The sequence below is a fragment of the Macrobrachium rosenbergii genome, chromosome 55 (genome assembly GCF_040412425.1).
Source record: "Macrobrachium rosenbergii isolate ZJJX-2024 chromosome 55, ASM4041242v1, whole genome shotgun sequence".
Lineage (NCBI taxonomy): Eukaryota > Metazoa > Arthropoda > Malacostraca > Decapoda > Palaemonidae > Macrobrachium > Macrobrachium rosenbergii.
In genome coordinates this window covers 16,345,133-16,371,655 of record NC_089795.1, presented here as the reverse complement: position 1 = coordinate 16,371,655, position 26,523 = coordinate 16,345,133, and the positions used below count along the sequence as shown (strand labels likewise).

The following is a 26,523-nucleotide window of genomic DNA, read 5'->3' as shown; positions in this document are numbered from 1 at the left end:
AAAATATATCAGTCCTATTGTACAGTACTTAACGTCATTTGTAACATAACTAGTAATTGTGTATTACCGTACAATGGTTGAAATACAAGCAAAAGAGTTGTTATCCAATACGATTATTAGCAAAACAACAGTTTCCCGTTCGGTTGTTTATAGCTGTACGCATTTACGCAAGAGTATAACGTTACTAGCAATACCTTTTATCATTCTCTTACTTTTAACTAGCAGATGGAATAAAGATGGAGAAAAGAAATTGGTCTATTAGCAAGTTAGTCTCTCTAAGCTGCCTGCAGAAATCTAAAATATTTCAAAAACTTCGAAATATAGTAAGTCGAATTATAGTAATTAGAGTGTAAGGACACTGGGGAATGGCGACATAATGGCTGGGTGTTAACGCTGGTTTATTGGTTGTTCCTTACTGAGATAAATGTACAGAATCTTGGAAGATGTTATTGGCCAGCGTGCGGCGGTAATGTAGCGTCTACACACAGACAGGTAAAGCGGACATAAAAAGGTTCGACCATCTGTGTTTGCTTCGGCAGACAAACAGATGGCGATATCAAAGACATGATTAACATATGGTGATGAAACACATCCAGTGGAAGGGTCAGGAAATTCTACATATGGCCAATTGCATGAGATTCAAGACACATTAATGGATACAATGCAATAGCATAATAAATGTGAAATGGAGAGACCTTTGGCGTCTTCACAAACAGAAACATACACACAGTTTGATACAGAAGATTCGTTAGATTTATTATGAGTACATGATTAGAATAGCATGGCAATGCAAGTAGTGGTGTACATACGTTAAGACAACAATGACAAATGATTGGTCTCCTACGGTACCGACTTAGCGGGTTTGGTTGGGGACAGTGATTAACAAATGATTGGTCTCACCAAATTACCGACGAAGCGGGTTTATTGGGGACAAGAATAGAATATATTTGGGTCTCCTGAATTACTGACGAGGCGGGCTTATCTGGGGACTGAATTGAAAATGAATTGGTCTCACCAAATTACCGACGAAGCGGGTTTATTGGGGACGATATTCAAAATGAGTTGGTCTCACCAAATTACCGACAAAGCGGGTTTATTGGGGACGATATTGAAAATGAATTGGTCTCACCAAATTACCGACGAAGCAAGTTTATTGGGGACAATAGAATATATTTGGGTCTCCCGAATTACCGACACTGCGGTCTTATCTGGGGACTTGGAAATACGATTCGTCCCTTAGGACTTAGAAATTACTAACGGGAAAACCCCAAAGGAAATTGTTTGCTGAGAAATGAATGGGAAAAAAAATGCTACACACGCGGGCATGGGCGGGGGGGGGTGCAGGACGTCTGACCAACACTGGAGTTATTTTTAGATTCTGTGTGAATGGACCCGTCTATTTATAGACCGTCTGGGATTCCGGGGAGAGGATAACAGTAAAACGACCTAGTAATTTTCCCTATAAGCGGAGTTTAATTTCGCTTTCCTAACACCTAACTCGAATTCTAACTACACTGAGAGAATTTCAGCAATGCAAGCTGACTTCTGTCTTGTCCTACATGGAATTTATTCGCGCCTAAATAACAATTAAGCTAATCCGAAATGCATAAAATTTATCACAGAGGAATTTCTTTTCACTATTCCTCAAAGCAAAGAATATGGCAAGGATTTTAACACAGAAAATTTCGCACTATTCCTCCGAAGCAAAAGGATGGTTAGCACTGGTTATTTCCTAACTACCTATCTGAAAGGCATGCATTAATGAATCTAATACGGCGGTTCTTTTCTCTCAGTGAATACATGCGTCCCTATTTCTAATTCCTAGGAACAGTCATGATTGTAAAAAAGGTTTTGCTAAGATAAAACACATGACTTACGTGGAATTTCCGGACGCATGTGTGCTGGTTTTTACACAAAAGGTTCGTAATTGTCTCATACCCAGCTTAGCTTTTGCTAATAGCTGATCTGGCAAGTTGCAAATGCAATAAAGCAATACTAGGGGGACTGCAACTGCAAAACGAGATCTATGGCCAGGTCGCCATTTTCATGTTTTTCCTGGCGATTTAGTTTGAAATATTCTCTGTGAGACAGGTAGCAACAATTTAAGGTAATTTAGCCTTGTGATTCTGACTTCGTGGTCCAGGAAAACAAAAAGAGGAAAACAAAGGGGAATTTTATATGAGCTTAAGGCTCTTGTTACTGAGGAAGATCTTACGTAAAACATGGGGCAAACTTGCAGGAGTGTATTTACATAAATAACGTTAGCAATGGGAAAGAGGAATGCTAGTAGATTATTGATCCTGGAGGATTCCTACGGGATGAATGAAACTGGAATTCAGACACAGTCCAAGAAGCTTCCACGATATAGGGTCCTCTGAAATGAGAGATATGCATTATATGCCAGTAATGAAAACAGACAAAAGATTAATGAATTCGAAGCTGCACTGAGGATGCCAAAGGGCTTTGATGAATTAATGATAGCTTAGCACTGCCGACACTCGCAGAGCATGGACATTTGACAAGAGATTCGGTGATTACTGGCTCACAATTCAAGTAAATATTACGAGACAAAAGCGTGACTGAATGGAGGTCTTCCAGAGCACATTACCGTAATTTGGTTCCAGCGTAGAAAAGGGGTCCGTGGATGACTTGCGATTTCCGAGGGCGAGTTTCTTCACGTGTTAGGATGCGGGGCTTCACGTAAAAGGGCAATGCATGGGAATTTCACGAAGGGCAGGGCAATGGTATGTGGGCATCAGGCAGGTCAACGGTGGAGCGAACACGTGGCTCGCGGTCTAAGGGCACGAGGAGAAAGTATACAGTACTTTGAAAAGGGCCACGTGGTTAGCTAAGGGCACTGCCAGGGGCAGGTGTTTTTGGACTTCTTCACTCCCTGTCTTCCAGCGCGCGTGTGAGACAGGGGCCTCGTGGTTTTCTCCTTTTATCTCCTCCTATGGGGCAGGGGCACTTCCAGCATATGGGGTTGAATCATTTCAGCTGATGCCACAGGGGTTTTGCCTGTAAGAAAATGACCAGACAGAGATCACTTTTGCCTCGAAGATAGATCTGCTTAAAGGAGTGGCCTTAATCCGTTTAAAACCCTTGTATTCTGATCAGTGAAGTCGATAGACAGATGTGTCTATCGATCGAGCAGCTTGCAGTAAAATGAAAACAACAGAACAAACAACAACAACAAAAAGGGGGAAGCAATTTGTTAGTGAGTTCTTGCTAATCATATATATATATATATATATATATATATATATATATATATATATATATATAATATAGAATCGGTAGTCATAGCGGGTGGATAGGAAGATGGAAGAGAACTGAAAAATAAGCTGGAGGAAGAAGTAAAAAAGGAGTAGAAGAAAAAGAAGACAGAGAGACATTTAAGAGTCAAACAGGGGGAAAGATTTCCCCTCGTTCGAGAGCCCCCTTGCCCGTTGCAAATCTACAGCATGAGAAAGAATATTCTATGATGGAGCCATGCGACTACGTCACGGCAGTCTCTCATTAAGGGGGGACTGGGGGTAGAGGGAAGAGGGAGGCTAGTGTCTGTCTTAGGCTTAAGAGAAGAATCCCTACTAAGGCCCTACTTTTGGCCTGAGCAGCCACCTTCCTTATCCTATTCTTCTCAAGCCTGCTAACATGAGATTCAAACACCTTCCACTAAAGCCCTGTACACACTATGCATCATGTATCAGCCACGTGATGCAGTAGTGGTGTTGAATTAAAATGACTAGCAGCCAAACTGTACTGCAACACTGCTCACTTGTTCTCAAGACGAGCTGTTCAGTTGCAGTTCAGCTTTCATACCGCCAGGATGTCTGCCGATGATGTACTTTGCCAGAGACTCTACTGTGGGGGTGTAGTTGCTCTGTGCGCTGCAAAAAGAAACTTTGAGGAAGAAACGTGAACCGTGTGGTGTAAGCAATGGCTTTCTCGGCGACCTCTGAAGGGAAGCTTCAATGAAATACTTTTGGAGCTACAAGTCGAAAATCCAACACCTTGAAAATTACACTAGAATGCCAATCCCTGCATTCTATAAATTTCTCTTGTACTGCTTGCACTTGATGTTCCAGACAGATGGATGCTCCTTCAGCAATTCAATAAAATGTAGTGTTCCTCCTTGTCCATTCAAGAGGTTTGGCGGTTAGTGGTGTGTGGGCCATCGGCACTGGAGCTGAGTGGACGTCCTCCCGCTCTGACTGTCGGTGCAACACTGCGCAGCTACGTGAAATCGGTCTGGCTTATCAACTCGTTTGTGATGCAGCATCATGTTGAAAAAGTCATTTTTCAACACATCCATCCAACACTGCGCGCATCATGATGCATAATGTGTACGGGGCTTTACACTCAACCCAGTCCTTACACTCCCAACACATATTCTCCCTTGAACACACCTGCCTTCTACACTTGGTGCATCTGGTATGTGCATCATAGCAAAGCTTAACTAGTCTAACCTTACAGCCTTTGCTGCAATAGCGACGACTGGTAGAACTAGAATCCAACATAGCTAACTAGAGGGAGGTCTAAACGCACTGATGAGACAAAAAAACAACAGCTTGGGCTAAACGAAAGTGAAATACCAGCAATTCAGACAAGACTGCAGTGACAGACATGTTGTCGGCAGCGTAGCATAAAAGAGAATGACATCATTGGCTGCAAGTCGCTTTACTCCCATTGCAGTGGGTAGGGCCTGTCACCACCCGCTTTGCCACTGGCGATTTACCGCGAATTTTGAACTTAGGATGCCATGCGAGCATAATTGTTAGCTCTAAGTAATTACTTGGTAAGTTACATATATAAAACTATCCTTCCATTTCACTATTAGCCCATTTCTGACAGGAGACATGCAATTTGACAAATGAAAACAAGACTTCAAGGAAAAATATAAGTAAAGAGAGTGCCCCTCACAAAAACAAAGCCTCTTTCCCCTTACAAGACGGAAGATTAAAATAAAGTTTAATTCTACTACTTTCTACATGGCAAAATTCATTGTAACATGTGATCAAGGTTACCTTGTTAGAGCTTTTGAATGGAGAATTGCCAGGTTTTCTTCCCTGACGGGGTGGAGAATTTGCGTCCAACAAAAGCACATCCCGACGGGGTGGAGAATTTGCGTCTAACAAAAGCACATCCCGACGGGGTGGAGAATTTGCGTCCAACAAAAGCACATCCCTATTAAAATCATCATCACTATCGCTGAGGAAGCAGCTCATTGGTTTTCGAGCAGTCTGAAACAATTGATTAAATAAAAGTCAGTCAAAAAAATCCAGTCATAAAAGTATGTACAGTATGTCATACACTATCTGTGACAAATGTTAGTCATGGCAAAGCTGACCTGGTGTTTAGTTCATAGCCCACAAGCATAAGGGAAGTCCCTAATTCCAAGGAGGGGGCATTGGAGTTATTAAAAAAAAAAAAAAAAAAAAAAAAAAAAAAAAAAAAAAAAAAAAAAAGCTAATTGAAAAATTAACATTGTTCCCATTGATTAAACACAATGAAAATTAACATTGTTCCTGCTGATTAAACACAAGTCATATTTTACCAAATGATTTCCATATTCAATAGGAGATTGCCATTACAGGAAGTTCTTGATTATCTGGATCTGCATTATCCAACACTAAACTTTATCTGGCACAACTGGACCCCAAGGAACCAAAGATATGACACTCCTCTACTTATGAATGAGTTATGTTCCAAAAGGCTGTTCGTATCTAGAATTTGCTCTTAAGTACAACTTGATAAGAGCAAAGTTAATACGTATAGTACTATTTATGTTTTTTCATACTAAACACAACGCAGTACTACTGCTGTACTATATTTCACAGCGTAGTCTATTAATACGAATGACACATAAAACCTAAATACAATAGGTATTAAATTGTGATGATAGTACAGGTTGACCATCGCTAATCAGGCATCATTGGGACCTAGAGGGTGCCGGATTTGCCATTTATTAGGCTAGAATACACGAAACAGTAGCTAAGCACCTCATCCTAGAATTAAAATATTCCATAAATCAGTACAAGTTGTTAATAAAGAAATGACAATTATCAAATACAGGTAGTGCTCGTGTAAGAGCCCCGACGCTGTCTCTTCCAAACACGTGTGTGTTCGTGTGTTCACATCACACAGGACAAAACAGGAGCCGTTTTTTTCTCTACAGGAACGCGATTTCAACCATACAATATTTCCGTCTGTTTCTCCCTAAGCATTGTTGTCTTAACGTATGTACAATCACCACTACTTGCATTGCCATGCAAGCATTCTAATCATGTACTCATAATGTTCCAACGAATCTTCTGTATCAAACTGTGTGTATGTTTCTGTTTGTGAAGACGCCAAAGGTCTCTCCATTTCACATTTATTATGCTATTGCATTGTATCCATTAATGTGTCTTGAATCTCATGCAATTGGCCATTGTGACCCTTCCACTGATGTATGTTTCATCACCATATGTTAATCATGTTCTGATATCGCCATCTGTTTGTCTGCCGACAAACACAGATGTCTGAACCTTTTATGTCCGTTTTACCTGTCTGTGTGTATCATTACCGCTTCTTCCAAGATTCTGTACATTTATCTCAGTAAGGAACAACCAATAAACCAGTTAACACCCAGCCATTATGTCGCTCATTCCCCAGTCCTTACACTGGTGACCCCGGAGTGACTCGCGAAGGACCCGGCCGACCCAAGATGACGACCCACGCCTGATAGACCCCTTCGCCGCCTCGCTGTTTCCCGCCGTTCCTGAGTTCTCAGTATTAGTCCGACCCTCCGAGATGACTCCACTCCACCACCGAGCCCTGGATACCTCCTCCAGGAAACCTGAAGCCGCCTTTTCACTCGTACTGGACGAGCTGACCAACGAAGGACCAGCCACGCCATCCTTCAGCCTGCTGCCGCCCTCTCGAGCTGGCTACCAAGGATCAGCCGCGTCATCCTTCAGCCCTCGAGCCGGCCAAATATCATCCGACGTCACCCTTCAACCAGCTCCCGTCCTCCTCGAGCTCCTGCTGGCCGGTGCCGCCCTTCAGCCTCCTACCCGGCCCCAGCCCAAGCCCTTTCGAGCCAACTAAATTGTCGCCAAGACAATTTCGCATCGATGCCTCGCAACATTGTGAGAGCCCGCTCGCCGTCTCTTCAAACAATCAGACGTTACACACGTCTTGGGGAGAGCACTTGTAAGAGCCCCTGACGCTGTCTCTTCCAAACACGCGGTGTGTTTCGTGTGTTCGTCGTCGATCATCACCGGAGTCGACAGGACAAAACAGGAGCGTCTCGTTTTTCTTTCTCTACAGGAACGCGATTTCAACCATACAATATTTCCGTCTGTTTCTCCCTAAGCATTGTTGTCTTAACGTATGTACAATCACCACTACTTGCATTGCCATGCAAGCATTCTAATCATGTACTCATAATGTTCCAACGAATCTTCTGTATCAAACTGTGTGTATGTTTCTGTTTGTGAAGACGCCAAAGGTCTCTCCATTTCACATTTATTATGCTATTGCATTGTATCCATTAATGTGTCTTGAATCTCATGCAATTGGCCATATGTAGAATTTCCTGACCCTTCCACTGATGTATGTTTCATCACCATATGTTAATCATGTCTCTTGATATCGCCATCTGTTTGTCTGCCGACAAACACAGATGTCTGAACCTTTATGTCCGTTTACCTGTCTGTGTGTAGACGCTACATTACCGCTCGCACGCTGGCGTCAATAACATCTTCAAGATTCTGTACATTTATCTCAGTAAGGAACAACCAATAAACCAGTTAACACCCAGCCATTATGTCGCTCATTCCCCAGTCCTTACACTCGAATTACGATAATTCGACTTACGATATTTCGAGTTTTTGGAAATATTTTTAGATTTCGTGCAGGCAGCGAGAGAGACTAACTTACAATAGACCAATTTCTTTTCCTCCATCTCTTTATTCCATCTGCTAGTTAAAAAAGTAAGAGAATGATAAAAGTATTGCTAGTAACGTTATACTCTTGCGTAAATGCGTACAGCTATAAACAACCGAACGGGAAACTGTTGTTTTGCTAATAATCGTATTGGATAACAACTCTTTTGCTTGTATTTCAACCATTGTACGGTAATACACAATTACTAGTTATGTTACAAATGACGTTAAGTACTGTACAATAGGACTGATATATTTTTTACACTATACCCTCATTCGCTTTGGAGAAAAGATCGGCAAGGAAATATACTGCGTCAGTAACTTTCAGCTGCAAGTTGTAGCTGAAGCTGAGAAAACAATGTTCAAGCTGCTGACTATAAATTATCGTGCATCGGCAACATGGAGGAAACTCGTCCATAAATAAAACTGGAGAGAATGTATTTTAATCAAAACTACTGCGCATGAAAGAATACAAATTACTACTGTTTTCACGCCGTTAAATGATAAATACGTAAAGCTCGTATTATGATGAAATGAAAAGAAAATAGCGAATGGAATCTTGATTTTTTTTTACACAAAACAAACATGGTCCCAAAACGGCCAGCCGCGATTCCCGCGAACGTCATATATTAACGAAAAAATAGCTAAATTAATTTCACAATGAGACGTATTCAAGTTATATTTCCATTTAAAAACACTTCGTATAACGAAAAATATCCTTGTCCCGAATAAATAAAGTATCCATATTCATTTACGCTAACTAGAACCAAGAAAAGCACTTTGAATTTTGTTAAATGCGGCGAAAAAAACAACGCGATATTGATTCCCAAAACAAAACATTGATCGCAATTTATTATACAAAAGCAATTTAAGAATATACGCAATGGAAACAATGTAGTAAAGCATAACTTTTCAAAAGATCCCTGAAAAAGATGCACATTCGTTATGTTGATGTTTGTATAATACTGTTAATAAATGTGTGAATAGAGTTCAGTATAATGTAGGCTAGGCTACGAGTTTGTTGATGCAGCACACTGCGCCACCAAATCGAAGCGACCAGCGAGCAAGTTAGCGCAGCGACCCGGGGAAATTTGAAAATTAGTGCGGAAACATTAGAAATTACTCTAGCCGAAATTTGTGCCGGATTACTGATTGTTCCAGACTACTGATTGCCAGATTAGTGATGGCCAATCTGTACAATTTAGAGAACATTTTACTAATACGATTGATATACAAAACCTAAATACAGTAAGCATTAAATTGTGATGATAAATGTACACCACATACGAGCATGTTACTGTACTAATATGATACACAAAATCTAAATAAATTAAGCATCAATCAATCAATCATTAAAAAATTTTATCCAGACTACTGAGCTAACTATCAGCTCTCACAGGGCTGGCCCAAGGATTTGGATGAAATGACAGGTCTAGGCTAGAAGCCTAGCACTGGGACCAAATACGTCACTCAGTAGTGATGAATGAATGAAAATGAAATTAAAAGTTGCACAAAGGTATATACTCTCATACTGGTACACACACATACAATAAAGGGATTTTGACAAAGGAAAAATCTATTTCTGAGGGAGGCCCCATGTCACCCGGTGAAATTCCATTCTTACACGAATTTCTAGGTATAAATATTGCTAAATATACCAGAGAAAAAAGCTTTCAGGAATGTTGGAGTTACTACCCCCAGATCGAGCATCTTCAATGAAGACGTCGGTATAACCAAGGGTGAGTGAAGGAATCACAACCACAGAGCCACACTGGATAGACATCCCGATGTCAAGATCCCCGGGGAGGGCGAGGGGCCGTACCAGCAACCCACGCTCACCAGCCCACCATGCGGCGACTCCAGCGCCATCTGAACTCATTCCAGACTAGCACCAACCCCAGGCTTGGCATGAGCCAGTAGGGGGGCGAACTTGCTCCTGAAAATACTCCAGGGGGGGTCACCGGGTGACACGGGCCTCCCTCAGAAATAGATTTTTCCTTTGTCAAAATCCCTTTTCTGAGTTCAGCCCCGTGTCACCCGGTGAAATAGTGTCAGAGAATCATGCCAAGACTGCAAAGCTACAACAGTATACAAAAGGTGATCAGAAAGAAACACATGCTATGGAAAAATAGATTTAATTAAAATATCTCAACAATGAAAATTGGACTTAACTATAGGTAAACACTGGTGGAATAATACACCCATCAAAAAGATACAATGAAATTGTACACTTAACCTAGGAACAAGGTAGAAAAACCAACATACAGTACAATTAGGGGTAAAATAAAGGGCCCCTACAATCCAATAGAATAACCAGTAATTATAAACTTAAACCTAAGAACAATGAGATATATATAAAGACAGAAATTGAGGTACGAGGCAAAATAAAAACTGCTTCAGTACCTCTGACTTAATCTAAATCCACAACATATCAAATCCGATCCACAAGACAAACAATAACCAGGAAATACCAGTATCGATTATGAGGAGCAAGGCAGTGAGGCATGATTGATCCAGAAAGGCAGGCAATGAAATAAATGAGGCAGGCGGGCGGGGGGGAAAGGAAAGGGATAAGGATAATTAAGGTGGGGAGATGACACTCCCCACAGCCACTGTAGAAAATTTCAGAACTTCGAGTGATTTTAAATAGTGGCGTTTAAACACTAGAGGTGATTTCCATCCTGTATACTTGGTAAGTTCAGCAAAATCCATATTATAAAAATAATTAGTGGAGGTAGCTACTGCTCGGATATCATGAACCTTTGGGACTGAATCCGGGTTAGCTTGTTTAATAAAATACAGAATTTGTTGTCTTATAGCATTCAACGAGAGAGTACCACCTTTCTCCCTGATAAAAAGAGGACCCGACTTAAACTGTGGAGTTCTTTGTAGGTAAGACTTTAATGTATATACTGGACATAATGACCGGTCTTAAGGAAGAGGCACCACCTTCCAGGGGGACCATCTGTCCTGAGGGTCTTCATTCTTTGCTAGGAACGTATGATCAGGGGAAAGGAGGACTTCTCCGGACGGAAGGAAATCAACATGATCATCACCTCTAGTGAGGGCCGACAGCTCTGAAATTCTGGCACCTGAAGCCAAGCTAATCAGAAACAAGGTTTTCCTTAACAGATCCAGATATGAGCATAGAGAGTTATCAATGTCAGTGGCTAATTTCAAAACATCGTTGAGGAACCAGGTAACGGAATGTGGGCGAGTTACTGGTCTCAAACGGGCACATGCTCTAGGGATGGAGGAGAAGTATGAATCTGTAAGGTCGATATTGAAACCGTACAAAAATACCTTCTTTAAGGCTGATTTGGCTGTAGTAATAGTGGCCGGGGCAAGGCCTTTTTCAAACAATGACCTAAAGAAAGTAACTGTTAGGTTGGTTGTCATAGTTTGAGCTCCAGATGCCTTTAAAAAGGATGCCAATTTTTTGACTGCTGAGTCATACTGTCTGAGAGTAGAATCTCTCTTGTCTGATTCCAAAAACAGTGTGTTGACGGGGTCAATGTTTGCTCCCTTCTTTGCAGCAAACTTTATAAAGTCCTTAAAACCAGGGCATTCTGAATTCTTAAGGAAGCTGACACAGTCTCTGTTTGTACTATTTGGGTCAGTCTGGGCTTGGGTATCTGATGACACCGCAACTTGAGTTCCTGTAGCAGAGGAACCAGTTGCTCTTCAAATAGGAGCTACCAGAGCTAGTTGGCCGTTGAATGACCTGAGTTTGTGCAGAACTTTAACAACATGTTTATTAGAGGAAACAGGTAGATCCTCTCCCAACAATTCCAATCTATGGACATCGCATCCATGGCGAAAGCCTGGGGGTCCAGGTTGGGAGCCACGTAACAGGGAAGCTTGTGATTGCTCTCCGTGGCGAACAGATCCACCTGGAGGCCCGGAACCCGGCGGCGAATCCAACTGAAGGAGTCCCCGTCCAGAGACCACTCCGTCTCCAACGGAGTAGTCCTGACAGGGAGTCCGCCACCACGTTCCCGCACCCCGCTTAGGTGGGTGGCTGACAGGTGCCAGCCGTGCTTGTTCGCCAAGGAGAAGATAGCTACCATCACCTGGTTTACGCGACCTGATTTGGAGCCGCCCTGTTGATGCAATGAACCACCACGGTGCTGTCCAGCACAAGCCTGATGTGAATCTGGCTGGCGGGAAGTTTCTGAGCGTTAGAAACACTGCCATAGCTTCCAAGGTGTTTATATGAAACTGTTGGAACATTGTAGACCACGTTCCTTGGACTTTTGTTTTGGTGAGTACCCCCCCAACCGCTTAATGAAGCGTCCGTGTGGATTACCAACGCCGGAGGGGGAAATTGGAGTGGAACCGACTTCGACAGGCCACTGGCTGTGGACCATGGTCGGAGCCTTGTCTTCAAGATTCGCGGGATTGAAGAGACCCTGTCTCTGAGCCTGACATTGGCTCGTCTCCGCCACACTCTGTTTATATCTTTTGGTTTCACTTTCAAAAGCAGGTCCGTCACTGAGGCAAATTGAAGGGAGCCGAGAATTCTCTCTTGAGACCGGCGGGATGCTGCTTTGTCCTCAAAAATTTCCTGGTAGCGGCGGCAATCTCCTTCCGCATGGGTGGCGGGAGGGACAGTCTGTACGGTCAGGTCCCATTGGAGGCCTAGCCACTGGAACCGGGATTCCGAGTCAGCTGAAAGCCTAACGACTCCAGAAACTTGATCACTATGGTCGTAGCCTTCGGCACTCCAGAACTGTCGGAGCCCAGATTATCCAATCGCCCAGGTAAGCCGCCAGGGAGATTCCCGGGACCGTAGTTGCTGAAACGACTGTTTCCGCCAGTTTCGTAAAAATTCTGGGGCTACATTGAGTCCGAAAAGGCATGACTCTGAAGGAGTAGGCTTGTTTCGAGTTTGAAACCCAGGAAGGGAGAAGTTCAGCGCGGCCGGGACGTGATAGTAAGCGTCTGAAAGATCGATAGAGGTGGTGACGGCTCCACGGAAGTAGAGTCCGCTGACTGAGCTACCGTAAGCATCGCGAAACTTGTCGATCTTATGTAGCGATTTAGACGTGATAGATCTAGAATCACTTTTGTTGACTGGAATCTTTCTTTGGAACAGTGAACAACCTGCCTTGAAATTTGAGGTGCCTTACTTTCTTTATTGCTCTCTTGTTGAAAAGTTCCGTCACAAAAATCCTGTAGGGTTTTGGAGGAGGGTTGGTAAAACCTGGTCAAAGGAGGGGATCCTTGATCCAGCTCCAACCCAGACCTTTGGACACAATGCTGTGTGCCCAGGGGCTGAAGGTCCACTGGTCTTTGAACCAGTAGAGGCGACCACCTACCTGACTGGTCTCAGTGGGAGGAAGAGGTTTGCTTCCTCTACCACGGCCTGATTTTCCCGAGAGGCGGATCCAGCTCTACCTCTGTATGGGGCGCGACCTCTGCCCCCTTGCGCTTCTATTAAGGCCGTGAAAGACCCCACGGCCCTCATAGGTGGAATTGTACGCCGGGGAGGAGACATATGATGGTGCAGCAAGGGGTTGGGCTGGTTGAACCAGCACGTATTGGTGGGGTTGAGCCTTGGAGGTGGAGGGTTGGCCCACCGCCGAGACTGGGACAGCCTGAACCACTGTCTGGGGATGAGGCTACTGTGTCTCCTGGAAGCGTTTCCCGACTTACCCTGGGAACTGCCAGCTTTGGGAGTTTTCCGCTTGAAGGCGGAAATACCCCACCGAGCGCGTAGGGCTTTGATTAGCCCTAGTAGCCTCACTCAGGACCTTAGAGACTTCGTCCTCTGGGAAGAGATTAATCCCCCAGATGGAACTCTTCATGAGCTTATTAGGCTCATGACGAATGGTGGCATCCGCGAAAATGAATTTGCGGCACTCCAACTTGGCCACCATGAAGTCATACAGGTCTGACTGAAAACCTGCTAACAAGGATTTAGCCAGAACCTGGAAGAGCTGTTCGTCTGCACAGGAGACGGCGACCGCCTCTGACAGACACAAGGAATTCAAAGACCGGCTCAGTCTTGTCCTTGCCTCGAACTCCGCCTTCAGGAGAGCTTCCGGAAGTTTGGGAAGCTGCTCGCTGAATTGCGAGGACGCGCAGAAGGCATCTAATTTACCCACCGTAAAGGTGGATGGGGCGTCCCTCCAGAACTCCTCACCTCCTGGGAATACCAGGGATGTGGAGTCTGTCTCCCTGAGCTGAGGCAAGGGTTTGCCTTCGAAGCAGGCCTGGGCCGTCGCCAAAGCAACTTTATTCAGGCAGGGAGTGGGCAACTTGTCTCCCAGGGAAAACATCGTATAGTTGCCCTTGAACGGAGTGAGTTTTGTATTCTCCGCTTGCCACTCCGTAAGAGTGCGAAGCAGAGCCGATTGGGCTTGGTCCCTAGGGAAGATCACCGTCTCCTTTGGGACCTTGTCTGATCGTACCCAGGCCTCCTCCGTCAGCCTAACTGAAGCCTGGGTAGGGGGCAAGAGGTCAGGAGGGAAGAACTCCAACTCTCCAGACGCCTCGTGCCCAAACCCTCGATAGTCAGGGTATCCTCATGGCGAATGGCACGAAGAGCAAAACGCCACGGGTTCCCAACATCAAAAGGAGGGAGGGAGGCAGTATCAGGGATCTGATAGCTAGGTCCGGCACCGCCGGAGCGCGCCATATCGGCGATCAGATTCTCCTGACTCTGCAACCTGTCAGCAAGCTTAGAAAGCTTGGAATCAACCTCCGAAAAAAATCTAGCCAAAAGCATCCTCGCAAATGCCTCAGGGTCAAAGGGAGGCTGGCGAGGAGGGCTGGGTCTGGCGGCCCTCTTACTTGCTCCTTTGCCCGAGGTTCCAGATTTCCTCCCGGAGGCCAGAGGTGCGGAAACCTTTGCCTTCAACGGGGGGAAAGGGGATGCCTTGCGGGAAGACGAGGACTTAAAGCCCTTTGCCTTCCACGAAGTCTTCAACTTGGGGACAGTAGATTGAGCACTGTCCCTCAAGATGGAAGACTTAGAAAAGCCCTGAAACGAAGAGGTGGATGATGAGGGGGAATCAAAGAGGGCGCCCGCCCCCGCTGCCTCACTTACCTCACCACCTACCTGGTCCTGCTCTGTGTTCATGGGCTCTAAATCCAGGTCCAGAGCGGCGACGTCCTCTGAAACCCCCGCGTAGAGTGTCTCATCTAGGAGTGGCTGGGTCACAACCCGGATCTGTTTGATGATAGGTGCGGCCACTTTAGCTGGTACGGCCGCAGCAATCCGGGCTCTGGGGTAGAGATCTCTCCACTTCGTCGAGGGCGTATGGCTTCCCGACGAACGTTTCTCCCAAACCTAGCCACCCAAGCGGAGGGACTCAAGAGACTCTTTCTTGGAGGACTCTGTCGGCCTGAAAAGGGGGTGAATCAAAGGGAGGCTAGAAAATACCTTAAATAATATAAAACAAAATATCGCAAAATATTGCAATATGGTAGGCAGAAACTAACATGCGGGTGGAAAGCAAACAGCTTACCGACTCGTCCTGGGTGCACCCGCAAAGAGCGAAGCACACCTCGCAGCCCTCCGGGTGCCAAATGATCAGATCATCGAGTCGGACCGCACAACCAGCGTGGGTCCGACACACCACATGTCCATAGGGTTGTTGGAGAGTGGCGGTACACCCGGGCTCCTCACAACGAACAGTCTGTAAGTGGAAACAGTAAATGAGCTTACCTTCCTAAGAAACTTAAACTAAGCAGGCAAGGGTATTTCAGTTAACCACTGGAGTACTCCGGCGGAATGAAAAAACCTCGTCAGAGACGGGCCTACTAGGAAGTAACTTAGAATTAAGGTAAGCAGGATAAAAAAAACCCCCCCGACTGCCGGAGTATACCGGCAGAACGAGGGAGCCGAATCAACGGGACCTTCACCGCAAGGGATGCCGGGAACAGGACGGCGGAACCCAAGGGTGAAATCACCGGACTCTATGACCATCATGAAATAATAAATACATATTCGACGGCGGGGTGAGCCGCGAAAAATAAATCAATGTATATCTGACGGGGTAAGCCGCTGACAAGTAAATAAACACACACATATCCACTGGCGGGGTGAGCCGCCATGGAAAATATAAACATATATAAGATGGTAACATAATTGGTTAACAAAAATATACAAATCTACGTTCCCCGGAGTTCGGTACCACCCTCTCCGGGAATCTCAGGTCCCTATCGTAGAGAACCAAAGAAGGGTGAGGCTGTCAAACACCACAATCCACCGGGGCAGATGTAAGCGCCAGTCAACCCAACTAGAGTATCTCGAACGCCAGAGCGAACATGGAACACGGCCGAGAAGGTAAACCCTGAGAAGTTCGAGAACCTGCTCAATCCTAGGAGAGCGGGTAAACGAAGCATCGAACCCAGCAACGTGTCACCTGGAACCAGCCCTGGGAGGGAGCGAATCCTCGACCAGGAAAGATCCACAACTCGGAGTGAAGTCGGACACCGACATCACCCGCACGAGAAGATGACGAGAAGCTGGACTCAAAACAGGGTAGAGGGAGGGGTGGGACAGAGAAGGGAGTAGGCCAGAGCAGAGGAAAACAGGAGACTGGGGAGAAGCTCACCCGGCCAACTGCATGATACCCAAAATCATGGCCTACACCTAGGGGAGGGAGGGAAAATGACTAAGACCTCTGTACTCTCACCTTATACACATAGATGTAGCCTATGGCCCAAAATAAAAGGGGAAAGAAGGAAAGGGGGAAAAGGAAACAGCAGGGAGAGAAATTTCAGTCGAAGACCAGCCAGAGCCGAACGTAAGGGAGTGCTAACACGCATGGAGGAGACACACCCACGGAAAAACTTCAACCCCTTCGTAAGGAAGAGGGAAGAGAGTAGGGTCTCACTCCAACACCCAAACAACGGACAGAGGAAGGCACGACAACAAAAACTCCCTCAACCTGCTGACCCTCTCTCTCGCCTAACCTAACTCAGGGAAGGGAGAGGAGGAGGTCAAAGGGAGCAATAAAAGCCTAACAAACACTAGGCTACAGCATGATTAACCAAAATAAATCACCATATGTGTGCAAAAATATAAATAAAATGAAATAAATATATGCTTGTGTTCGGCGCATAGCCTAACCGAGGGTGGCGACAGGATGAGCCTGACGTCCCCACGGAACTAGACAAGGTAGGTGACAGCATGATGTCAAGCACCAGCAAAATAATAATAAAATAATATAATTATAAAGCTAAACTGTCCAAGAGGAAACATCCTGGGAGACGGTTGGCGGAACATAACGGGAACCCATGCGGGAACCCAAAGGTGCGGATCAAAAACATTATCAAGTTGAGAAAAAACCAAACAACCCAGCTTAGGAAAACCACCAGGATGAGACCTATGGGGAAGGATAAGACATGAGCCAACCAGGAAAAACCCAAACAGAACAAGCTGGGTGGGTAAACCTCGCGGACAACATGGCTGGCTGGGGGACGCGTAGCGTCATAACAAAGCCATGTATAATTAAAAATACGAGCTAAGACAGCCAACAAATCATAAGACAACCCCACAATAAGATGGTACTTAACTTGGATACAGTAAAGCTGCTCGACGACATGTTGCAGATGAAAATAAGCCGAAACACAAGCCAAACAGAAAACAGCAAGCGTCACAATCAAGTGCTAGAAATGAAATGAGTTCAGATGGCGCTGGAGTCGCCGTGTGGTGGGCTGGTGAGCGTGGGATCTGGTACGGCCCCTCGCTCTTCCCGGGGATCTTGACATGGGGATGTCTATCCAGTGTGGCTCTGTGGTTGTGATTCCTTCACTCACCCTTGGTTATACCGACGTCTTCATTGAAGATGCTCGATCTGGGGGTAGTAACTCCAGCATTCCTGAAAGCTTTTTTCTCTGGTATATTTAGCAATATTTATACCTAGAAATTCGTGTAAGAATGGAATTTCACCGGGTGACACGGGGCTGAACTCAGAAAATACATTTATACTCATGTTTCCATATATATACTCACTAAAAAGGTATATTAAAATTCAAAATAAGTAAAATGTTAAAATTTAGTTTTAAAATTCATTAGGTGTTTGTATTTTTATTATTTACTTTTTATACTTTATCAATTAAATCACAGCTCCTCATTAATGTTAAAATGGGTATTATTGAGAACGTTGAAGATTCTGATAAAATTTCTTTTATTGATCTATTCCCAAAATTTGATAATCGCTGCAGGTTACATTTTGGACATTCACACAGTACATGCTTCATTGTTATCAACACTTTGCAATCTGGGCATTTGGGAGGAGGGCCACATGGACTGTTCATTAAGTGTCATGTGTCAAACAAGTATGGCCTATTTGAAGACGCGTCAGAATTACTTGTGTGCATCTCTCTCTCTCTGATGTGACGAACTTTATCTGATGTGACGAACTCTATTTTCGAACACTGGATTTTATCTGTTTTAATTTATTATTTTCAGGTTCTTCGTTCCATATATTTTGCCATTTTTTAACAATGTTTTTATATCTTGTATAGTCACTAATAGGGATGTCTATATTTCCTCTTGTCGTGTGGACCGCTTCTTTAGCTGCTTTATCAGCCTCTTCATTTCCCTTAATCCCTACATGGGCAGGGATCCAACATATTTCAATATTTTTTTCCATTATTATACAATTTATGGAGTGAGAACTTTATAGGTTGTACAATATTTTTTTTTTATTATAACATTGAATGGCTTCTATAGCACTTCTGGAGTCGCTATAAATCACAAAATTATTACATGAGACTTCTCTAATTATTTTTATGGCTGATACTATTGCACATAACTCAGCTGTAAATACAGAGGCTTTATCTGGGAGAGAGAACTGATACGTTTTGTTTTGGGTTACTGCAGCATATCCCACTCCGTATTGTGACTTAGATCCGTCGGTGTATATTGCGTATGTGGACCTTTTCGGATTATATGTTCTACTGTATGTTGTCTATGGTGTTCTGGGATATATGAATAACTTTTTGATAAATATTTTGATTGTACAAATTATCATTTTATTCAATGTCCAAGGAGATGACACTTTTAATATTAAAGGTATTTGTACTGTATATTTATATTTAGCAACTCTCTCTTCTAGATCTAATTGGGAAAGGAGGTGGATGACTGTTTATAAACACATCTTTTAATCCAAATAATTTTTTTGGTTGGAGAATCATTTGTCTGAATTCTCAGAGCTCTCTTCATTGTTACTAGCTCTCTATGGAGAGAGAGGTAGTTCACCACATTCAACTTGTAAAGAAGATATTGGTGATGATCAAAAAGCTCCTGAACATGTTCTAAGGCCTTCATTATGAACTGGTCCAACGTTTTCAGAGTTGCGTCTGATGCCAAGCCATATATTTCACTTCCACAATCAATGACAGACAGTACTGTTGCTTTATACAGTAAAGTAAGGTTATGTCTATCAGCTCCCTAAGTAGTGTTCCATAGTTTTTTAATTAGGTTGTTGCTCTTTTACATGTTGATTTCATGTATGTTATGTGGGCTTTCCAGTTCAAGTGAGTATCGAATACTAATCCTAAAAATTTTGGTATGGAATGATTTCTGATTTTAAATCCATTTCTTCACCTTTTTCCACTTTCTATTTCCATAAAACACTACTGCTTAAGTCTTTTGTATAAAAAATTTGAAGCCTACAGATGAGGCCCATTCATCTATTTTGATTATAGTTTTATTAATGATTTGCTCTGCATGTTTTATGTGAGATGCTGAATAATATTCAGCAAAATCATCCACATAAAAGATACTTTTAATTCCAATAGGCAGATTATTAGTGATATCATTTATTACTAAAAAACAGTGTGCCACTAAGGATGCTTCCTTGTGGAACATCATTTTCAAATGGAAATGTACTTGACAATACATCATCAATTCTCATTTGAAAAGTGCGATTTGTCAAGAAATTTTCGATAAACCTAGGTAAATGTCCACGGATGCTGTTTTTTTTGTAACTTTTTAATATTGCATTTCTCCATGTAGTATCATATGCCTTTTCGATGTCAAAGACAACTACAGTAATTTGTTTTCATTCAAATCCTCTTTGTATGTGGTCTTCAAAGTTAGAGAATCCAGTGTAGATCCATTACATTGTGACCTAAATTGAGTGGGAGTCAAAATTTTATTTTCTCGAATGTGCCATGTTAATCAAGCATTTACCATTTTCTCTAGTAATTTGCATAAACAACTTGTTAAAGAAATTGGTCTGTAACTGTTTATATTACTGGGATCTTTTCCAGGTTTTGGGGATAGGAATAATTACAGCTTTACACCATTCATCAGGAAAAATTTGAAGCCATAAATGGTTATAAAACTCTAATATGTATGTCTTTAAAAAAAGGTGCTAAAAGCAGATCATTTCAAAACAAATACTGTCACCTTCAGGGGCAGATTTATTGCTGTTCATCAGAGCAAATTCCAGCTCTTCCATATTAAATTTTCTATTATAATACATATCTTCTATTGTTTCAAAATTTATTGTTATCAATTCTATATTATTTTTCTTTGTGCAGAAATATTCATCTAAATTCTTGTCGCTACTCAATTTTGCTAAATTTTCACCCCTATTACATTACTCATTTCTTTAGGATCAAGTATATTACATTACTTATTTCTTTAGGATCAAGTATTCTTTTCCCATCTTTTATTATGGCATGTCTAGGTGGTTTAACATGGGTGCCATTTATTTTTCTGAATTTTTCCCATATTTTTTGTATGGGAGCATTATTGGAGAGATCTGATACATAATTTTCTCATTGAAATGATTCTTCCTTGAATTACTTACCTTTTAAATTTTGTAGATATTTTGTTATACAGAGGTTTTAATGTTTCAATTTCTAATAATGATATAGTCAGTTTTTGTAAGTTCCTTCTAATATCGGTAATGTTTCATATACTTCACTGAATTTTCTAATCAAATTATCTAATTGTCTTCCAATTTGGTGTTTTACCTTTATTAATTCTGTTAGTTTTTTGGACCACTATGGGACTATGTGTTTTGTTGGATGAGATTTCAATTTTGGTATTGCTTTATCAGCAGCATTTTTAATGAAATGAACAAGAAATTTTTTAGTTTCGTTATAGTCTTTCAAATATTCATATGGTGGGATATCCCCAGTGTGGAATTCATATTGCTCCCAATCTGCTATATAAATATTATATTGAGGGACATGCTTGGTGGGATTATTTTGTAATAATGAAATTACTATTCTGAAATGATCACGTGTATGCAAGTCCTCAACTGTATTCCAGTCCAATCTGTCTACATGTTTGTTGTACATAGAGTCAAGTCGACTGAGGAAAATGTTCCATGTGTTTTAGAAAATTATCTGCAGATTTCCATAAATTAAGCAAATTATTATGATAATAATACAGTAAAGTAAATACAGTTGTTTTTCTTACCTTTGAAACTAGTGTCATAGGCTTGATATGATGGATGATGAGAGGAGAGTCGATGTGGAATTACAGGTGTGGTGGGTCATCAACCTCAATTAATTATTTGGGAAGGATTTCTCTGGCATTCCAGGTAGTGCTCGAGTTACGATAATTCGACTTACGATAATTCGTTTTTACGATGGGGTTAGCAATTAATATCGATACGACAATATTTCGAAAATACGTATTTTTACATTTCGCAGGTGACTGGCACATGCAACACTGTACAGTCAGGTAGCGTATGGTGTACGATACGTTGGCCCGAGAGGCTGGAATAGGTACACTAATTCAATAAGCCGACCTCACTAACTCTCGTCGTGTCGGAAGTTAAAATAAGTTAGTGTTTGTTTGCAATTTTTGTGCGTTTGTAAATACAGGTAGTGCACGAGTTACGATAATCCCAGTTTATGATGGAGTTGGCAATTAATACCGGTACTACAATATTTAGAAAATATTTTTAAATTTCGAGCCGGCACAGGCAACAGCGTACATTCAGGCAGCAAGAGAGACCAACTTCATTTCCTCCATCTCTTTATTCCATCTTCTAATTAAATGATAAAAGTATTGTTAGTAACCTTATACTCTTGCGAAAATGCGTATAGCCACAAACAACTGAACAAGAAACTGTGGTTTTGCTAACATCTGAATCGGATAACAACTAACAACCGAATCGGATAACAACTGTTTTGCTTGTATTACAATCATCATACAGTTAAACAATTACCGTATGTTAAAAACGAAGTACTCACAAAATATTTTAAAATTTCGAGCGGGCACAGGCAACAGCGTACATTCAGGCAGCAAGAGTGACCAACTTCATTTCCTCCATCTCTTTATTCCATCTTCTAGTTAAATGATACAAGTATTGTTAGTAACCTTATACTCTTGCGAAAATGCGTACAGCCATAAACAACTGAACGAGAAACTGTTGTTTTGCTAACAACCGAATCGGATAACAACTGTTTTGCTTGTATTTCAATCATTATACGGTTAAACAATTACCGTAATGTTAAAAATGACGTTATACCCTTATCTGCTTTGGAGAAAAGATTGGCAAGGAGACATACCGCTACAGTAAATTTAAGCTGCAAGTTGTAGCTGAAAAAACAATGTTCAAGCTGCTAATGACTATAAATTATCGTGCACTGGCAACATGGATGAAACTAGACTGCAAATAAAAATTGGAAAGTATTTTAATCAAAACTACAGGGCATGAAAAAACATATATTACTGCTGTTTTCACGCCGATAAAAGATAAATACGAAAAGCTCGTAGTATGATGAAATCAAGAGAAAATAGCGAACAGAATCTTGATTAATTTTTTTTTTTACACAAAAACATGCCGCCAACGTCATCTATTAACCCTTAAACGCCTATTGGACGTATCATACGTCGACTAAAATTGTCTGTTGGGTGCCGAGTGGACGTACTGTACGTCAACTACAAAAAATTTCAACCTTCGGTCAACTTTGACTCGACCGAAATGGTCAAAAAACGCAATTGTAAGCTAAAACTCTTACACTCTAGTAATATTCAATCATGTACCTTCATTTTGCAACAAATTGGAAGCCTCTAGCACAATATTTCGATTTATGGTGAATTTTTGAAAAAAAAATTTTTTCTTACGCACGGGCGGTAACTCAGCCGAAAATTTCATAAATTCTTTCATCATTTTGTCGTAATTTTTGCACTGCTCTATATTCGCCGTTACATAAAGTTTTATATATGAAAATGTGTGCAATTTCATGTACAAAACAGCAAAATACAACTCATGGTTGTAGCTTTTATCAGTTTGGAAATATTTTCATATAAATCAGGATAACTGCCAAATTTCAACCTTCGGTCAACTTTGACTCGACCGAAATGGTAAAAAAACGCAATTGTAAGCTAAAACTCTTACATTCTAGTAATATTCAATCATTTACCTTCATTTTGCAACCAATTGGAAGTCTCTAGCACAATATTTCGATTTATGGTGAATTTTTGAAAAAAACTTTTTCCTTACGTCCGCTCCAGAAATTTTTTTGTCACGTTGTCGTAATGTTTGCACTGTTTTATATTAGTCGCGTTATAAAGTTTTATATATGGAAATGTGCGCAATTTCATGTAGAATACAACAGAAAATAACTCATGGTTGTAGCTTTTATCAGTTTTGAAATATTTTCATATAAATCACGATAACTACCAAAATTTCAAGCTCGGTCAACTTTAACTCGACCAAAATGGTAAAAACGCAATTATAAGCTAAAACGCTTACATTCTAGTAATATTCAATCATGTACCTTCATATTGCAAACGAACTGGAAGTCTCTAGCACAATATTTCGATTTACGGTGAATTTCTGGGGGGAAATCCCTATGTCTGCCATGTAACTCGGCCGAACATCTCAGAAATTCTTTCGTCATGTTGTCGTAATGTTTGCATCGTTTACAATAGTCGTTACATAAACTTTTATTTATGAAATGTGCGGAATTTCATGTACAATACAACAGAAAATAGCTCATGGTTGTAGCTTTATCAGTTTTGAAATATTTTCATATAAAATCACGATAACTGCCAAAATTTCAACCTTTGGTCAACTTTAACTCGACCGAAATGGTAAAAACGCAATTGTAAGCTAAAACTCTTACATTCTTATAATATTCAATCGTTTAACTTCATTTTGCAATAAATTGGAAGTCTCTAGCACAATATTTCGATTTATGGTGAATTTTTTAAAAAAACATTTTCCTTATGTCTGCGCGGTAACTCGGCCGAACATCTCAGAAATTCTTTCGTCTCGTTGTCGTAATATTTGCACCGTTTTATATTAGTCGTTACATAAAGTTTTATATATGAAAATGTGCGCAATTTCATGTACAACAAAATATAACTCATGGTTGTAGCTTTTATCAGTTTTGAAATATTTCCATATAAATCACGATAAATAGAAAAAATTCAACTTTGGTCAACTTTAACTAGACCGAAATGGTCGAAAACTGCAATTGTAAGCTAAAACACTTACAGTCTAGTAATATTCAATCAATTTCCTTCATTTTTCAACAAAAGGGAAGTCTCTAGCACAATATTTCGATTTATGGTGAATTTTTGAAAAAATCTTTTTTTTACGTCCGCTCGTTACGAATTCATGCATCATTTTGTGATAATATTTTCTCTGTGTTGCTTTGATCGTTTTAAAATTTGTTATATAACAAAATCATCGCAATTTAGTGTACAATACAACTAAAAAAATTAACTCATTAGCTTTAACCGTTTTGCTTACAGCGCGATTTGTATATACAATTATATACGAGTTTTTTTGCTGTCATATATTCCAATATTTATATATGATATTTTTTTCATTTCTGATGGTTGCATACTAAACTTCAGGTAATGACAAAAAATGAGCCAAAAATGAACTCTTAATCTTAAAAACTAAGTTGCTGTGATTTTTGAAAAAACTTTTCTCTGCTTCAGCACTAACTCACCGAACGCCAGCATATGGGAGACGTTTTTGTAAATAGGGCTTCAGCGTTGAAGGGTTAACGGAAAAAAAAAGCCAAATTAATTTCACAACGAGACATATTTAAGTGATATTTCGACTTAAAAACACTTCGTATAACGAAAAATATATGTCCCATATAAATAAAGTATCTAGAGATTCATTTACGCTAACTAGAAGCAAGAAATGTGCTCTGAACTCAGCTTAATATGGCAAAATAAATACCTCGTGATTGATTCCCAAACCAAAACATTTGATCGCTATGATTGCAATTTATAATGCAAAAGCAATATGAGAATATATACAATTGGATACAGTGTAGTAAAGCATAACTTTTTAAAAGATCCATGGAAAACATGCACAATTCGCTATTTTGATGTTTTTATAATGCGGTGTTATTATGTGAAAATAGAATACAGTCTGCATTGAACCTGCAGAATTAGCTGACACTAATAATTACTATACCATCTATGTATAAAGTATACTGTGTAGTGTAGGCTAGGCTACCATATATGTATAGATGGTACTGGTTACCCTAGTGTAGGCTAGGCCATTTTTGAGTTACGATTTTTTCAACAAACGATAGGTTTTTTGGAACCTAACCCCATCGTAAGTAGGGGAATACCTGTACTTTATTCTGCATCACTTTCTTTGGGATGGACAGCTTCGGCACTACTTTTTTCTTCAATTAGGGAGGCTGCTGAGGTCGAGGTTTGAAGAGTTTGTGAAGTTTGCATTCTCCTCCTTTTCTTTTTCATAATATAAGAGACGATAACATTGAATAGCAGCACTGATGGTTGCTGCTACTTTTGAAATCTCTCAACATTTGGGTCCTGATTCTCATATATAGTTAAAACTTTTTCTATATGAGAAAACATCTTGGCCATCAATTTTGTTTCAAACTTCTTTAAAGGAAAAAGTTGTTGTTCTTCATGTTCTTTGCATTTCTTCCAGTTCAATTAAGTCTTCATTTGTCAACTCCTCTGAATGACTCTCAAACAGCTCTTCAAAATCCTCTTTCCGTAAGTCAAGTGTAACTTTCCACTTAAGTAAACAAGACTGCTGATGAATCCCTTTACCTCATCTTCTTGATTAAATCCTTTAAAATCATTAACAAACCACAGGCATAAAGCCTTCCATGATCCATTCATGTTTATGTCACTCACCTCATGCCATGCAGCATCAATATTTTTTTTACAATTGTAAATGTTGTAACCCTTCCAGAAGTCACGTAAGGTCACACCTGGGTCATTTACTTCCTTCAATCTTGCCTGTACTGTATGAATGTAATATCTTTTGAAATCTGCTATTATGCCTTGATCCATCGGTTGAATGAATGAAGTTGTGTTGGGGTAAATAAACAATTTTAACATCCAGATGGAAATCATCTAAGTGTGGTTAGTGGCCTGGGGCATTGTCCACAATTAAGAGAATCTTGAAAGGAATCCCATTTTTGCAGCAGTACAGCTTAACTTCTGGTACAAAGTGATGAAAAAACCAGTCTTCAAACACAGCAAGTCACCCTAGCTTTGTTATTGGACGTCCAGATTACAGGTAGAGATCTTTTTGTAATATTTTTCAGTGCCCATGGGATTTGCAGCATGATACACGTGGAGAGGTTTCAACTTTGTCTCCCGATGTGTTGCCACCCAGCAGTAAAGTTGGCCTATCCTATGTCA

General features: G+C 41.2%; 1 protein-coding gene across 1 annotated transcript in view; it reads right to left on the bottom strand.

Annotated features, from left to right (window-relative positions):
- Positions 1–26,523, bottom strand: part of LOC136835319 (uncharacterized) — a 165,411-nt gene that overhangs the window by 28,865 nt on the left and 110,023 nt on the right. The window contains exon 3 of the mRNA XM_067098659.1: positions 5,028–5,243. Coding sequence (XP_066954760.1) covers positions 5,028–5,243 — 216 coding nt within the window. The remainder of the gene's footprint in view (positions 1–5,027; positions 5,244–26,523) is intronic.